Genomic DNA, 17,404 nt, shown 5'->3' with positions numbered 1-17,404 from the left:
CTCACACATGCAGCATACACCTTTCCCTTCAGCTTCAACGACACTCCCCTCCTCATCAGCACGCCACTCAGTTCCCGAACAGTTAGCAAATAATGCAAGTATTATTTTTTTTTGGACTTCAGGCATGGACAGCCGGTTTGTGAATGACTTCGGTAAAATAAACGGCGAATGGCAAACGAGGAGCCAATAAATTCCACCTCCTATGGCACTTTCAGTCGAATGCCAGACATTGACAGCAGGTTCGTGAATGACTTGGACAAAAACATACCCAGTCTGAATGTTGCTATATCCAGTCAATGGTGAAATTGCAAATGGAGAATCCGGAAATGTCACGGATGGAAACCTTACGTCATTTCCTCATTCTGCTTTAATATTCTTATTTAATATATCTCTATATTTTATTCTTATTTAATATTCTTATTTATTATTTAATATTCATATTCATTCTTATTTAATATATCTTTATATTTTCATTCCAAACAACATCATGCATCATTTTTCAATCACAAATTATTTTTAATTTAATCATTTCGACCAAAAAAAATTCGCCAAAATTAAATCATTTCATCCTTGTCACACACCCAACCTGTCTACCAAATTTCATCCGAATCCGGCCAAAACTTTTGAGATATCCTGGTCCCAAACAAACAGACAAACACAGAGAAACAGACAGGGGTGAAAACAACCTCCATCCACCTTCCGTGGCAGAGGTAATTAATATAATCTTAAGAACCTGAAGAACCATCACGTTCAAGATGAAAAGAAAACTTTTACCACCGGAAATGACACTGAAAGAAACATAACATAAACACGGGAGTGTAAAAAAACAACAGCAAATTCCTCAAAAGGAAAAAGCAGTTCGACAAACCTTTGCCAAGACAAACACGTGTGGAACCCAAAGCTATCAATGGAATGCATACATACTCATGAGAAATTCTTGCCAAGCATATCGCAACAACTTTTAAACAATTTCTCATAATTATGTTCCATGGGCTGCTGAGGTTGGCGACAAAGTCACAACATACCATTCATCAGATAACCATGGCTTATTATGGAGGAGACAAAATGCACGAAACAAAACAAAAATGCAAGATCAAGTGCATGCAGCTGCACAGTTGAGAGCACAATTTAAAAAGAGAGTGTTATTCATCTGTGGTCCTCAAAGACTGTCTCTGCTCCATCATGATATGGTGAGTTATGTGTTTGCCGTTCTGTGGATTTCTCTGAAAACTCTTCACACTGAGGTCGAGTGCCCTTCTTTGGGAGGCGTTCGCTTGTTACAAACAAAAGAACTAGAAACCATCCCAAAATGCAGAGTCTGCCCGTGTCCACTTTGTACTCGAACTAAATGTGTGAAAAGAGATTTAAAAAAAAAACAACAACATGTAAAATGTATTCATTCGACTTGTCTATATTCTGATAATAAAGGTTTGCTGAAAATTTGAGGACAAAAGCTCAAATGGTTAAAAAAAAAAAGGTCATCGCACACACACACGAAAGCGAGAGTAGAAACATGATTGAACAATTGAACTTCAAAACGCCTTTTCTCTTAAACTGCGGTATGCAGGAAAGACAGATTTACATTTTTGCAAATCTATAAAGAAAACCATCTGGTGTTTTACTCTTCCTTGTCCTTTTGCTATTTCGGTTGATGGATTTCTGCAAAGCAGTTCATGAATGCTTCCTCTTTTAAGACCTGAAATTTGAAATGTTTGCTCCTCAACAGTGAAGAACAGTCAAACAAATTATAATTAATATAACAAATGTCCAGAGTTTTAAGCAGAAATGACGACAGCAACAATAACAAGGAGATTCAAGATTTGGTTTGTGTAATACATAGTGCGGTTGGAGCAGTGGCTCAATTCCCTTATCTGATTATGAAGCAGTTCTGGTACTGTACTGAGGAGTAAGGAGATCGTACATTTTGCCGTGATATGAATTATGAACAGTATGCTCTGCACCTCTTCCTCTGGTACTTCGCCAAAAGGCAGATTAGGTGCTGATAAAACCGTCTCATGGCAAGGATTTCACTGGGTACCTCAACTTTGTTTTCCCAATAGTCAGGAGAGGAATTTGTAACTTGTTCAGGGTGCTGGCGATAACTCCCTAATCCTTGCAAAGTACACCGTGGGATCTTTAACATCTATCTATAATTCCAGTAATCTCTGTCTGTACGTTTGTACGTCTGTTTGTCTGTGACCGCTGTTTCTCGACAACCACGGGTCCGATATACTTTTAACTTGCCAGGTATATTGCTGGGGACCCGAAGATGTGCCTTTTCAAGGTTTCATATTAATCGGACAATTACTTACCGAGCTATGTCCAAAAAACGATTCAACCAATCAGAGAGCAGCGAACGATCGCGTGTGCCGAACGTGGAGGACACACTCTGCCTCGGATGGCACATTTGAGAGCGTATTCATTTATTTCACGTTTGCAAACTATGTTGGCGTTAACCTATGTTTTAAAACTAATAAAACCGAATTTGCGATTCATTCGCTTTCCTGCGCGTTTGTGCACGCGATGGCGATTTCTTTACCAAACTCCGGAAGCCGTTCGCTTTGGACCAAACCATTGCATGTAAATAGAGGGGGGGGATTGTCACCGTACTCGCAAGCCGTTCGCTTTGGACCAAACCATTTCATGTAAATAGAGGGGGGGGATATAATTTTAGATATAGATATAGTACGGGCAATGCCCTAGTCTACCGACTAATGCTAGCAGACGGGACATAACTTAATATCCATCTCAGAGCAGGTGCACTCATTTATGCCTCGCCAATCTGAGATACCTTATAGTCGGGTCGGGAGTCAAACGCAGACTAGATGGCTCAAAGTGAAGTGATACATGTAAGTTATCCCAGCACTGCTGGATATAATGAATACACTGGGTGGTTTGCCATTTCCTTCTCAGTGATAACACATTCGTTCATTGTAAGAACTACAGAATAACAACCAACGAGAACCCAAAGAGTTAGCCAATATGAATACGGCATAGCACATTAACCTTTATTTTAAAGTGTACTTCTTATTTATCATCATCAACAAAACTCTGCATGGCTTCGCAACTTTTTGACCGTTAAATCCAATTAAGTAACTTTTGATTTAGACACACGCCACTAATCAGAAACTCATTTTATCCAGCTGCGAGCACAAGGAGAGCTGCTCCCAATGTGTTACGCAATCTTGGGACTTTGGAGCATACTGCACTCCAGTTGAAAGGGAATGTAAATGGGGCTGTCCTGCCTGCAACCACTTTCTTCTATGAACAAGGCCATGGTGTCTTTCAACCAATTCAGGTTTTGTGCCCAATGCAAGCAAAATGGTTAAATATACAGTGCATTCAGAAAGTATTCAGACCCCTTCACTTTTTTCACATTTTGTCATGTTGCAGCCTTATGCTGAAATCGTTTAAATTAATTATTTCCCTCATCAATCTACACTCAATACCCCATAATGACAAAGAGAAAACAGGATTTTAGAAAGTTTTGCAAATTTATTAAATATAAAAACCTGAAATATCACATTGACATAAGTATTCATACCCTTTGCTATGACACTTGAAATTTAGCTCAGGTGCCTCCCATTTCTCTTGATCATCTTTGAGATGTTTCTACACCTTGATTGGAGTCCACCTGTGGTAAATTCAATTGATTGGACATGATTTGGAAAGGCGCACACCTGTCTATATAAGGTCTCATAGCTGACAATGCATATCAGAGCAAAAACCAAGCCATGAGGTCGAAGGAACTGCCTGCAGAGCTCAGAGACAGGGTTGTGTCGAGGCACAGATCTGGGAAAGCCTACAAAAAAAATCTCTGCTGCATTGAAGGTTCCCAAGAGCACAGTGGCCTCCATAATTCTTAAATGGAAGAAGTTTGGCACAACCAGGACTCCTACTAGAGCTGGCCCCCCGCCAAACTGAGCAATCGGGGGAGAAGGGCCTTGGTAAGAGAGGCGACCAAGAACCCGATGGTCACTCTGGCTGAGCTCCAGAGATACTGCGTGGAGATGGGAGAAACTTCCAGAAGGACAACCATCACTGCAACACTCCACGGATCTGGACTTTATGGCAGAGTGGCCAGACGGAATGCAAATCTCCACACAGGTTGCTTCTGACAATCCAGACTTGATCTGCTTAACAGAAACTTTCCTCCTTCAAGATGTCTCTGATTCCTTAATATCTCTTCCTGGTTACTCCCTCCTCCGGTATGATAGACCTGAGCCTCGTCCTGGTGGTGGGGTGGCTATCTTTATCAAAAACTCTCTTCCTCACTCTCCTTGCACTGCCCTCTCTCAACCTCACCCCCAAGAGTACCTCTGGCTACGGCTTCCTCTCCGCTCCCACCTTTTCTTCATATGTGTTCTGAACCGTCCTCCAAACAGTGATGACTCCATTTACATTTCACTGTCTGACAATATGGACCAACTTCTATCCACTCATCCCAACTCTCTCTTCCTCATATGTGGCGACTTCAACTGTCATCATGCCAGCTGGCTGGGTGTGGGTTCATCTCTCACCAGCCATGGCACCTCAGCAAAGGACTTCTGCGACTCACTGGGATTGACACAATCTGTCAATTTCCCGACCCGGATCTCAGCCAATGGTGTATCTTCTCTTCTAGACTTGGTTATGACAAACTTCCCTGCTAATGTCTGCTGCTCTTCTTCTGCCCCAATCGGTTCTTCTGATCATGTGCTTGTTAAAGTGGACATCTCTCTGGCCATTCTCAGAGAGCTTCCTCAGCATCACCGAGTCTGGCATTTCACTCAGGCCGACTGGCACGGTCTTCAAGCAGCCATCAATCATCTGGACTGGTCTCCCATCTCCACTGCCTCTGACATCAACTCATCCTGGGAATTCTTCCAAAGCAAACTGCTCTCTCTCATGCACAGATTTATCCCATCTCATCTTCAGTTGTCTTACCCTTCCTACCGTCCATGGTACACTGAATCTTGTGGTGAGGCAGTTGCCCTGAAACAACTTGCCTTTGCCTCTTGGAAGGCTAATCCAACTGAAGGCAATCTCAGTTCCTTCCACCAACCTCGGAACAAGTGTGTGTCTATGCTCAGGAGTGCCAGGAAGCACCATCTCTCCACATTCAAGAATGAACTCTCAAACCTGTCTCCTTCCTCCAAATCCTGGTGGCATCTGGTCAAATCCGTTTCTGGTGTTTGTTCCCCCTCCATCCCCTCCCTTACCTCAAATGGCTACACAGTTGACACCGCACGTGACAAAGCCGAATGCCTCAACTCTGTGTTTGCCTCAAAATCTTGTGTCCCAAACCCATCTCTCTCTGTTCCCACCTTACCCAGTCGAACCCAACTGCTCCTGGACTCTGTGTCCTTCTCTCCTGACAAGGTGGAGGAGTTTTTGTCAAACCTCGACTCTGATTCTGCAACTGGACCAGACGGCATCAGCCCACAGGTCCTAAAATCCTGCTCTGCCGCTCTATCTCACCCTCTCTCTGTTCTTTTCACTCTCTCTTTTGCTCAAGGTCATCTGCCAGCATCTTGGAAATCAGCAAACATTACCGCTTTACACAAAAAGGTGCAAAAACAGATCATTGCAACTACAGACCAATCAGCCTGCTCCCAATTATCAGCAAAGTCATGGAATCCATCAATGCTTCGGATATCAAATCCTTCCTCTTCTCCAATGGCTTGATCTCCGATCATCAATTTGGATTCAGACCAGGTCATTCTACTCTGGACATGCTGCTTCTGCTGTCTCAACAATGGATGGAGGTCCTCAATGCCAAACAGGAAATCAGAGCCGTCTCCCTTGACATATCACGTGCCTTCGATACGGTCTGGCACCCAGCTTTGCTCACCAAACTCTCCTCCTATGGTATCCATGGAAATCTCCATGCATGGCTTGCGGACTTCCTCTCTGGTCGTAGACAACGTGTGGCCCTGAATGGATTTCTCTCATCTCCCCTTCCTGTTCAGGCTGGAGTTCCCCAAGGCAGTGTTCTGGGCCCTGTGCTTTTTCTGGTCTTTATCAATGATCTCTCCGACTCTCTGGAAAATCCTCTCTGTCTCTTTTCTGATGACTCAACTTTCTGTCGCTCTATTCCTCATCCCTCAGATCGGCAGTCTGCAGCCTCCTCACTCTCTGCAGACCTGGACAAAATCACAGACTGGGCAAACAGGTGGAACATATCTTTCAATCCTGACAAATCTCACACTCTTACGATGTCTCTCCGAAAAGATCGACTGGTAGTGTAGCAGCATAGAAAACCTGTTGTGCATTTTTTGATACAAGCACCAAATTTGGCACAAATGTACATTAATATGTTGCGAACATTTTCAGATATTGGGCCACTTGAAATTCCGTAATTTTTTTTTTCAAATTTCGTAATTTCAAATTTTTCGGGTGACACCGTCACAATTTCGGTCTTCGAGGCCGGCCGATATAGTGGGGCGGCTTAGCCCAAATATTCAAAAGAATTGTGCATTTTGTGATACAAGCACCAAATTTGGCACAAATGTACATTAATATGTTGCGAACATTGTGTGGTCAGCAATGAAGACGAGAGTCTGAATTACATGTATGCAAAAGACCTTGTGAACCAGTGAAGCAAATACACGGGTAAGCATGAATTAAATCTAGGGCCTGATATAATTTCCATGATGTTTACCTCTACACTCAATGGTGGAAGGAGGTAATGTTTTGATCCCAGCTTGTCTGTATGTCTGTTTGTCTGTTAGTCCACAAAATTCCAGACAAAGCTTGTAGTAGTGGTAGTTGTAGTGGTAGTGGTGATAACAGAAATTGTTATATAGAACTGAACTTATATTATTATTATATGCAGAAAATAACTTCATTTCTATATGCCCTGCAGTGGACAGGTTAATTGGTTTATGCACTGAAGGGGTCACCCTGGTGTGCACTGCTGTGTTCTGCCTCACTGAGTTGTTCAGGTATGATGTACTCAGCACAAGCTTCCGGTCGGCCCGGAGGTGGGGGTGCGGGGCCTGTCACGGAACGTCAAAACAAACGGCCTGGCGGGGCCGCCCAAAAGTCGGGCGTGAGGGGCGCGTCCACTAATGGAATGCCTCTCGCTTCCCAGATCGAGGGCCACGTGGTCAGGAGAACCTCGTCCCTTCCGGTCACACTTTGCCTATCGGCCGGCCTCGAAGACCGAAATTGTGACGGTGTCACCCGAAAAATTTGAAATTACGAAATTTGAAAAAATTTGAAAAAAAAAATTACGGAATTTCAAGTGGCCCAATATCTGAAAATGTTCGCAACATATTAATGTACATTTGTGCCAAATTTGGTGCTTGTATCACAAAATGCACAATTCTTTTGAATATTTGGGCGAAGCCGCCCCACTATGGACAACCCTCCCATCTACTTTCTCAAAAATCCTCTCCAAGAAGTTCTGTCGCTCAAGCTTTTGGGTCTCACTATCTGCCATGATCTTTCTTGGGAAAACCACATTTCCAAGCTGGCCTTCAAAGCCAGTCGCCGACTGGGCATCCTCTGTCGTGCGAAGTCCTTCCTCGGCAGACCTGAGCTCCTCACCACATACAAGGCTTTCATCCGCAGCTCAATGGAATACTGTTCTCCCCTATGGGCCGGTGCTCCTCCTCACACCTAGCTCGGCTTCACGCGGTTGAAACCAAAGCTTGCAGAATCATTGGAATCTCCCGTGATGAAGCTATCTCCGAGGGCCTTTCACTCACTCACCGCAGACAGGTAGGTGGTCTTTCTGTCTTCTACCGACTCCTCTCCGGCCTTACTCCCCCAGCTCTCTCTGTGCTTTGTCCCCCAAATATTCCTACAGGTCGCACAAGATCTGCCAGCAACCCTCTGATGGTTAAACTGCCGAAATCTCGGCTCTCTGCTCACCTTCACTCTTTCATTCCTCTTTTCTCCCACCTCTGGAACAAACTCCTACACTCCCTTCAATCCCACTCCTCCCTCCAGGTCTTTAAAACAGCTGTTCACCACCATCTCTTATCTTTCCCCATCCAAAACCTTGATCTTTTCTACCCCCACTAATTCACCCCAGATCCACCTTGTTTGAAATTCCAACTTCTTTCCTGGAAGTCCTGGCAGTGTCCATATGTTTTATACCTCTCCCACCTCCCCTTCCCATGCCTCCCCCCCTCCCAAAGCCCTCTCCCTCCCACAGATCTCTCGATGTCCCTGCTCTCAGATGTTGTGTTTGTGTTCCTCCCCCTCTAGCCCCATCTTGTCTACCGCTCCCCATGTTATATGTTTTATGTGTAGGTTTGTCTTTCTGTGTGATTAATGTTAGCTCTTTCACGAGCCTCGATCTTGTATATAATATAAAAAAAAAACAACAAACCTCTAAGCCTCAAAACAAAACCTCCAAAAGCCCCGATTCCCATAACAAAACCTCTCAAATCCCCAACACAACTTCCCGAATCCCCAAAACCAACACAACTTGCCAAATCCCCAAAACCAACACAATCTCCCAAATCCTCATTCCCTACAAGACCCCAAATCTGCAATCCCCATAAGAAACGCCTTGAATCCTCAAAACAAAACAACGTCCAAAATCCCCAAACTCATTTAAAAAACCCTCAAATCCTCAAAACAACTTCCCGAATCCTCAATCCTCACAAGACCCCAAATCCTCAATCCCCATAAGAAATGTCTTGAATCCTCAAAACAAAACAACCTCCAAAATCCCCAAACCTCATTTTAAAAAATCCTCAAATCCTCCAAACAACTTCTGGAATCCCTAAAACATAACCTCCTGAATTAACAAAACCAACACAATCTCAGAATCCTTGAATCAAAACAAAAACTCAAAAATTCCCCCAAAAAACCCTCAACCCCACCCGCACGCACCCCCAAATCCCTAAAATCAACACAACCCCATGGATCCACAAAATCAACACAACCTCTCGAACCCCCCAAAACAAACAAAATTTCCAAATCCCCAAAAGCAATATAACCTCCAGAATCCGCAAAATAAAACAAAACCTCACAAATTCCAAAAACCAAGACAACCTCTTGAATCCCCCAAAACAAAGCAAAACATCTCATCCACAAAACAACACCTCCCGAATACCCATACCAATACAACCTCTCAAATCCTCAAAACATAACCTCCCGGGTCACCAAGACATCCTGCCAAATCCTCAATCCCCACAACAAAAACATCCTGAATCCCAAAACCCAACAAGCGTTACGCCTCGGTCCACCGTCGGTGAAGTAATGCGAGTTGACAAAGTGGAAGACGCAAGGTGGCCATCTTGGATTTTGACGTGGCGACCTAATTTTCAATAGCGTTCTCCCTTATGCGTAGATACACCCACATAGCAGATTCGAAGTTGGTACTTCGCTTATGTTTCAAGGTATTCCACTCACAAGGTTCAGACATACATGGCGGCGGCCATCTTGGATTTTGACGTGGCGACCCAATTTTCAATCGGGTTCTTCCTTAAGCCTAGATACACCCACACACCAAATTAGAAGTTAGTAGTTCGTTTATTTTTCAAGATATTCCGCTCACAAGGTTCAGACATACATGGCGGAGGCCATCTTGGATTTTGACATGGCGACCCAATTTTCAATAGCGTTCTTCCTTATGCCTAGATACACCCACACACCAGATTAGAAGTTGGTACTTCGCTTATTTTTCAAGATATTCCGCTCACAAGGTGCAGACATACATGGCGTCAGACATACATGGCGGTGGCCATCTTGGATTTTGACGTGGGTTGCACCCACACGCCAAATTAGAATTCGGTCCTTCGCTTACGCACGTACACACGCACGCACGTACACATGCACTCCCAAATCCTCAATCCCCACAACAAAAACATCCTGAATCCCAAAAACCAAAAAAACAACCTTCGTAATCCCCAAAACCAAAACAACCTCACAAATCTCCAATTTAACCAACACAAATACCTGAAACCCCAAAACCAAAACAACCTCCCAAATTACCAAAACCAATACAACATTATAGATCCCAAAAACCAACACAACCTCCAGGATCCCCAAAAGTAACACAACCTCCCAAATCCCCAAAACCAACACAACCTACCGTATTCCGAAAACCAACACAACCTCACCGGATCAGCAAAACAACATCCCAAACAATCAATCCCCAAAACAAAAACCTTCTGAATCCCCAAAGTGAAAAACACAGGAATCCCCAAAGTGAAAAACACAGGAATCCCCAAAGTGAAAACCACAGGAATCCCCAAAACAAAAAAAACCTCAAAAATCCTCAATTTACCCAATACAACCTCCTGAATCCACAAAACCAAAACAACCTCAGGAATCCTAAACACCAAGACATCCTCCTGAATCCCCAAACCCAAGGAAACTTCAGCAATTCCCAAAACCAATACAACTTCACAAATCCCCAAAACCAACAAAATCTCCCAAATCTCCAAAAAAAAACTCTCAAATCCTGAAAACCAATACAACCGCCCGAATCCCCAAAACCAACACAACCTTCCAGATCCCCAAAACCAAAGAACCTCACGAATCCCCAAAATAACCTCACAAATCCCCAAAACCAACACAACCTCACAAAATCCCCAAAACACACACAACCTCACAAATCCCCAAAACCAACACAACCTCACAAATCCCCAAAACCAACACAACCTCACAAATCCCCAAAACAAACACAACCGCAGAAATCCCCAAAACAAACACAACCGCAGAAATCCCCAAAACACACACAACCTCACAAATCCCCAAAACCAACACAACCTCACAAATCCCCAAAACCAACACAACCTCACAAATCCCCAAAACACACACAACCTCACAAATCCCCAAAACAAACACAACCGCAGAAATCCCCAAAACCAACACAACCTCACAAATCCCCAAAACCAACACAATCTCACAAATCCCCAAAAGACACACAAGCTCACAAATCCCCAAAAACAAACACAATCTCACAAATCTCCAAAAACAAACAACCTCACAAATCCCCAAAACCAACACAAGCTCCCAGGATCCAAAACCTCACACATCTTCAAAACCAACACTTGTCAAATCCCCAAAATCAACACAACCTCACGAATCCCCAAAACCACCAACCTTTCAGACACAAAACCAACAACCTTGTGGATCCCCAAAACCAACACACCCTCATGAATCCCAAAACCAACAACTTTTCAGATCCCAACCCAAAACCAACACATCCTCACAAATCCCCAAAAGTAACACAACCTCCAGGATCCCCAAAAGAAACACAACCTCCAGGATCCCCCAAAGCAAAACAACCTCCAGGATCCGCAAAAGTAACACAACCTCCAGGATCCCCAAAAGTAACATCCTCCAGGATCCCCAAAATTAACACAACCTCCAGGATCCCCAAAAGTAACACAACCTCCAGGATCCCCAAAAGTAACACAACCTCCAGGATCCCCAAAATTAACACAACCTCCAGGATCCCCAAAAGTAACATCCTCCAGGATCCCCAAAATTAATACAACCTCCAGGATCCCCAAAAGTAACACAACCTCCAGGATCCCCAAAAGTAACACAAACTCCAGGATCCCCAAAAGTAACATCCTCCAGGATCCCCAAAATTAACACAACCTCCAGGATCCCCAAAAGTAACACAACCTCCAGGATCCCCAAAATTAACACAACCTCCAGGATCCCCAAAAATAACACAACCTCCAGGATCCCCAAAAGTAACACATCCTCCAGGATCCCCAAAAATAACACAAACTCCAGGATCCCCCAAAGTAACACAACCTCCAGGATCCCCAAAAGTAACACAACCTCCAGGATCCCCAAAAGTAACACAACCTCCAGGATCCCCAAAAGTAACATCCTCCAGGATCCCCAAAATTAATACAACCTCCAGGATCCCCAAAAGTAACACAACCTCCAGGATCCCCAAAAGTAACACAAACTCCAGGATCCCCAAAAGTAACACAACCTCCAGGATCCCCAAAAGTAACACAAACTCCAGGATCCCCAAAAGTAACACAACCTCCAGGATCCCCAAAAGTAACACAACCTCCAGGATCCCCAAAAGTAACACAACCTCCAGGATCCCCAAAAGTAACACAAATTCCAGGATCCCCCAAAGTAACACAACCTCCAGGATCCCCAAAAGTAACACAACCTCCAGGATCCCCAAAAGTAACACAACCTCCAGGATCCCCAAAAGTAACACAACCTCCAATATCCCCCAAAGTAACACAACCTCCAGGATCCCCAAAAGTAACACAACCTCCAGGATCCCCAAAAGTAACACAACCTCCAGGATCCCCAAAAGTAACACAACCTCCAGGATCCCCAAAAGTAACACAACCTCCAGGATCCCCAAAAGTAACACAACCTCCAGGATCCCCCAAAGTAACACAACCTCCAGGATCCCCAAAAGTAACACAACCTCCAGGATCCCCAAAAGTAACACAACCTCCAGGATCCCCAAAAGTAACACAACCTCCAGGATCCCCAAAAGTAACACAACCTCCAGGATCCCCAAAAGTAACACAACCTCCAGGATCCCCAAAAGTAACACAACCTCCAGGATCCCCAAAAGTAACACAACCTCCAGGATCCCCAAAAGTAACACAACCTCCAGGATCCCCAAAAGTAACACAACATCCAGGATCCCCAAAAGTAACACAACCTCCAGGATCCCCAAAAGTAACACAACCTCCAATATCCCCAAAAGTAACAACCTCCAGGATCCCCAAAAGTAACACAACCTCCAGGATCCCCAAAAGTAACACAACCTCCAATATCCCCAAAAATAACAACCTCCAGGATCCCCAAAAGTAACACAACCTCCAATATCCCCAAAAGTAACACAACCTCCAGGATCCCCAAAAGTAACACAACCTCCAGGATCCCCAAAAGTAACACAACCTCCAGGATCCCCAAAAGTAACACAACCTCCAGGATCCCCAAAAGTAACACAACATCCAGGATCCCCAAAAGTAACACAACCTCCAGGATCCCCAAAAGTAACACAACCTCCAGGATCCCCAAAAGTAACACAACCTCCAGGATCCCCAAAAGTAACACAACATCCAGGATCCCCAAAAGTAACACAACCTCCAGGATCCCCAAAAGTAACACAACCTCCAGGATCCCCAAAAGTAACACAACATCCAGGATCCCCAAAAGTAACACAACATCCAGGATCCCCAAAAGTAACACAACCTCCAGGATCCCCAAAAGTAACACAACCTCCAGGATCCCCAAAAGTAACACAACCTCCAGGATCCCCAAAAGTAACACAACATCCAGGATCCCCAAAAGTAACACAACCTCCAGGATCCCCAAAAGTAACACAACCTCCAGGATCCCCAAAAGTAACACAACATCCAGGATCCCCAAAAGTAACACAACATCCAGGATCCCCAAAAGTAACACAACCTCCAGGATCCCCAAAAGTAACACAACATCCAGGATCCCCAAAAGTAACACAACATCCAGGATCCCCAAAAGTAACACAACCTCCAGGATCCCCAAAAGTAACACAACCTCCAGGATCCCCAAAAGTAACACAACATCCAGGATCCCCCAAAGTAACACAACCTCCAGGATCCCCAAATTCAAAAAGTAACACAACATCCAGGATCCCCCAAAGTAACACAACCTCCAGGATCCCCCAAAGTAACACATCCTCCAGGATCCCCAAAAGTAACACATCCTCCAGGATCCCCAAAAGTAACACAACCTCCAGGATCCCCAAAAGTAACAACCTCCAGGATCCCCAAAAGTAACACAACCTCCAGGATCCCCCAAAGTAACACATCCTCCAGGATCCCCAAAAGTAACACAACCTCCAGGATCCCCAAAAGTAACAACCTCCAGGATCCCCAAAATTAACACAACCTCCAGGATCCCCAAAAATAACATCCTCCAGGATCCCCAAAAGAAACACAACCTCCAGGATCCCCAAAAGTAACAACCTCCAGGATCCCCAAAAGAAACACAACCTCCAGGATCCCCAAAAATAACACAACCTCCAGGATCCCCAAAAGAAACACAACCTCCAGGATCCCCAAAAGTAACACAACCTCCAGGATCCCCAAAAGTAACACAACCTCCAGGATCCCCAAAAATAACAACCTCCAGGATCCCCAAAAGTAACACAACCTCCAGGATCCCCAAAATTAACACAACCTCCAGGATCCCCAAAAGTAACACAAATTCCAGGATCCCCCAAAGTAACACAACCTCCAGGATCCCCAAAAGTAACACAACCTCCAGGATCCCCAAAAGTAACACAACCTCCAGGATCCCCAAAAGTAACACAACCTCCAGGATCCCCAAAAGTAACACAACCTCCAGGATCCCCAAAAGTAACACAACATCCAGGATCCCCAAAAGTAACACAACATCCAGGATCCCCAAAAGTAACACAACCTCCAGGATCCCCAAAAGTAACACAACCTCCAGGATCCCCAAAAGTAACACAACATCCAGGATCCCCCAAAGTAACACATCCTCCAGGATCCCCCAAAGTAACACATCCTCCAGGATCCCCAAAAGTAACACAACCTCCAGGATCCCCAAAAGTAACAACCTCCAGGATCCCCAAAAGGAACACAACCTCCAGGATCCCCAAATTCAAAAAGTAACACAACATCCAGGATCCCCCAAAGTAACACAACCTCCAGGATCCCCCAAAGTAACACATCCTCCAGGATCCCCAAAAGTAACACATCCTCCAGGATCCCCAAAAGTAACACAACCTCCAGGATCCCCAAAAGTAACAACCTCCAGGATCCCCAAAAGGAACACAACCTCCAGGATCCCCCAAAGTAACACATCCTCCAGGATCCCCAAAAGTAACACAACCTCCAGGATCCCCAAAAGTAACAACCTCCAGGATCCCCAAAATTAACACAACCTCCAGGATCCCCAAAAATAACAACCTCCAGGATCCCCAAAAGAAACACAACCTCCAGGATCCCCAAAAGTAACACAACCTCCAGGATCCCCAAAAGTAACAACCTCCAGGATCCCCAAAAGAAACACAACCTCCAGGATCCCCAAAAATAACAACCTCCAGGATCCCCAAAAGAAACACAACCTCCAGGATCCCCAAAAGTAACACAACCTCCAGGATCCCCAAAAGTAACACAACCTCCAGGATCCCCAAAAATAACAACCTCCAGGATCCCCAAAAGTAACACAACCTCCAGGATCCCCAAAATTAACACAACCTCCAGGATCCCCAAAAGTAACACAACCTCCAGGATCCCCAAAAGTAACACAACCTCCAGGATCCCCAAAAGTAACACAACCTCCAGGATCCCCAAAAGTAACACAACCTCCAGGATCCCCAAAAGTAACACAACCTCCAGGATCCCCAAAAGTAACACAAATTCCAGGATCCCCCAAAGTAACACAACATCCAGGATCCCCAAAAGTAACATTCTCACAAATCCCCAAAAGTAACACAACCTCCAGGATCCCCAAAACCAACACAACCTCACAAATCCCCAAAAGTAACACAACCTCCAGGATCCCCAAAAGTAACACAACATCCAGGATCCCCAAAAGTAACATCCTCCAGGATCCCCAAAAGTAACACAACCTCCAGGATCCCCAAAAGTAACACAACCTCCAGGATCCCCAAAAGTAACACAACATCCAGGATCCCCAAAAGTAACATTCTCACAAATCCCCAAAAGTAACACAACCTCCAGGATCCCCAAAACCAACACAACCTCACAAATCCCCAAAAGTAACACAACCTCCAGGATCCCCAAAAGTAACACAACCTCCAGGATCCCCAAAAGTAACACAACCTCCAGGATCCCCAAAAGTAACACAACCTCCAGGATCCCCAAAAGTAACACAACCTCCAGGATCCCCAAAAGTAACATCCTCCAGGATCCCCAAAATTAACACAACCTCCAGGATCCCCCAAAGTAACACAACCTCCAGGATCCCCAAAAGTAACACAACCTCCAGGATCCCCAAAAGTAACACAACATCCAGGATCCCCAAAATTAACACAACCTCCAGGATCCCCAAAAGTAACACAACCTCCAGGATCCCCAAAAGTAACACAACCTCCAGGATCCCCAAAAGTAACACAACCTCCAGGATCCCCAAAAGTAACACAACCTCCAGGATCCCCAAAAGTAACACAACCTCCAGGATCCCCAAAAGTAACACAACATCCAGGATCCCCAAAATTAACACAACCTCCAGGATCCCCAAAAGTAACACAACCTCACAAATCCCCAAAAGTAACACAACCTCACAAATCCCCAAAAGTAACACAACCTCTTGAATTTCGAAAACAAAACAAAACCTCTCAAACCCCCCCCCCCCCCCTTTCACTCCCCCCGCCCTTCTACCTCCCCACCCCTCGCCAAAAAACAAAAAACGTTCAGCATCTCCAAACCAAAGCTGCCTCCTCCCAATCCCAAAATAACTCTTTGGATCGCAATCCACCCAAGTTAAAACTTCCATAAAAAGAGATCCACAAAAAAGAATCCCTATATACCCAAAATATAAATCCCCTTCCCCAAAAGAACATCAATTATTGCACCAACACAAACGCCAAAGCTCACTTTTGTTGAACGAGTAACCCGCGTGGGAAGCGGCACCTCTTCCTCGTCGCTGGAAAACTCGACCCTCGTCCGGGCCCGGCTCTTGCGCGCTGTGGGCATGACGAACTGCGTGTATAACTTGATGTACACGTCCTTCCGCTGGTCTCCGGGCGGGAGCTCCACGTTGTGAGTGATCAGCTCGTTCTTGAGGCGTTCCTTTGTGAGAGACCCCGGGTCCTCGACGATCTCAGACATTTCCGACTCGCTTTCAAATGCGGTCACAAACCCAACGGCCACGATCCGGCACGCATTCAAAATCTTCCCGCAACGCGCGCTGCCATTGGTCAGTGCTCTGTAAGAGCGACACCCATTGGCTGCGTCGTCACGCACGACAGTTTTTTCCCATCCTTATGTGTGTTGTTCTCCAAAGACGTCTCCTTCAAAATACAAAAGGCGCCATCTCCGCCTCCTTTCAAAGCAAGAGGGTTTTCTGTCTCATCCAACTGTGTGAATACAACAAAACTTATTCAGGCCTTGTGTGATTAGAACATATAAACTTTTTTTTTAGAGTCAAATATTCTATCTTTGGGGTTAGACACAAATTACGTGGTTTTTTTTTTGGGAGGGGCAGGGGGAGGTCTCATTTTTAAGGGGTTTCATACGAAGCATCACCAGGCACCACAGGGGTGAGAGCTAGGGTCTCGAAAAAGTGCCAATAGCTTTTTATATATGATCATATAGTTTAAGTAGGTCAAAAAAGTAAATCATATAATATTAATATATATATATATATATATATATATATATATATATATATATATATATATATACAGTATATATATATATATATATATATACACAGACTTGGCATTTAATATGGAATTTTTTTTTTGTGGGGGTGAACT

The 17,404-nt window shown here is 44.7% G+C and overlaps 1 protein-coding gene across 1 annotated transcript in view; it reads right to left on the bottom strand.

The window, feature by feature from the left end:
- Positions 1-16,829, bottom strand: part of TMPO (thymopoietin) — a 69,401-nt gene extending 52,572 nt beyond the window's left edge. The window contains exon 1 of the mRNA XM_078767283.1: positions 16,521-16,829. Coding sequence (XP_078623409.1) covers positions 16,521-16,754 — 234 coding nt within the window. The 5' untranslated portion in view covers positions 16,755-16,829. The remainder of the gene's footprint in view (positions 1-16,520) is intronic.
- Positions 16,830-17,404: the final 575 nt, after the last annotated feature.

This window comes from Myxine glutinosa, chromosome 1 (assembly GCF_964187855.1).
Source record: "Myxine glutinosa chromosome 1, kmMyxGlut1.1, whole genome shotgun sequence".
Lineage (NCBI taxonomy): Eukaryota > Metazoa > Chordata > Myxini > Myxiniformes > Myxinidae > Myxine > Myxine glutinosa.
Note: the sequence above shows the minus strand (reverse complement) of the source record. Positions and strands in the feature narration are given on the sequence as shown.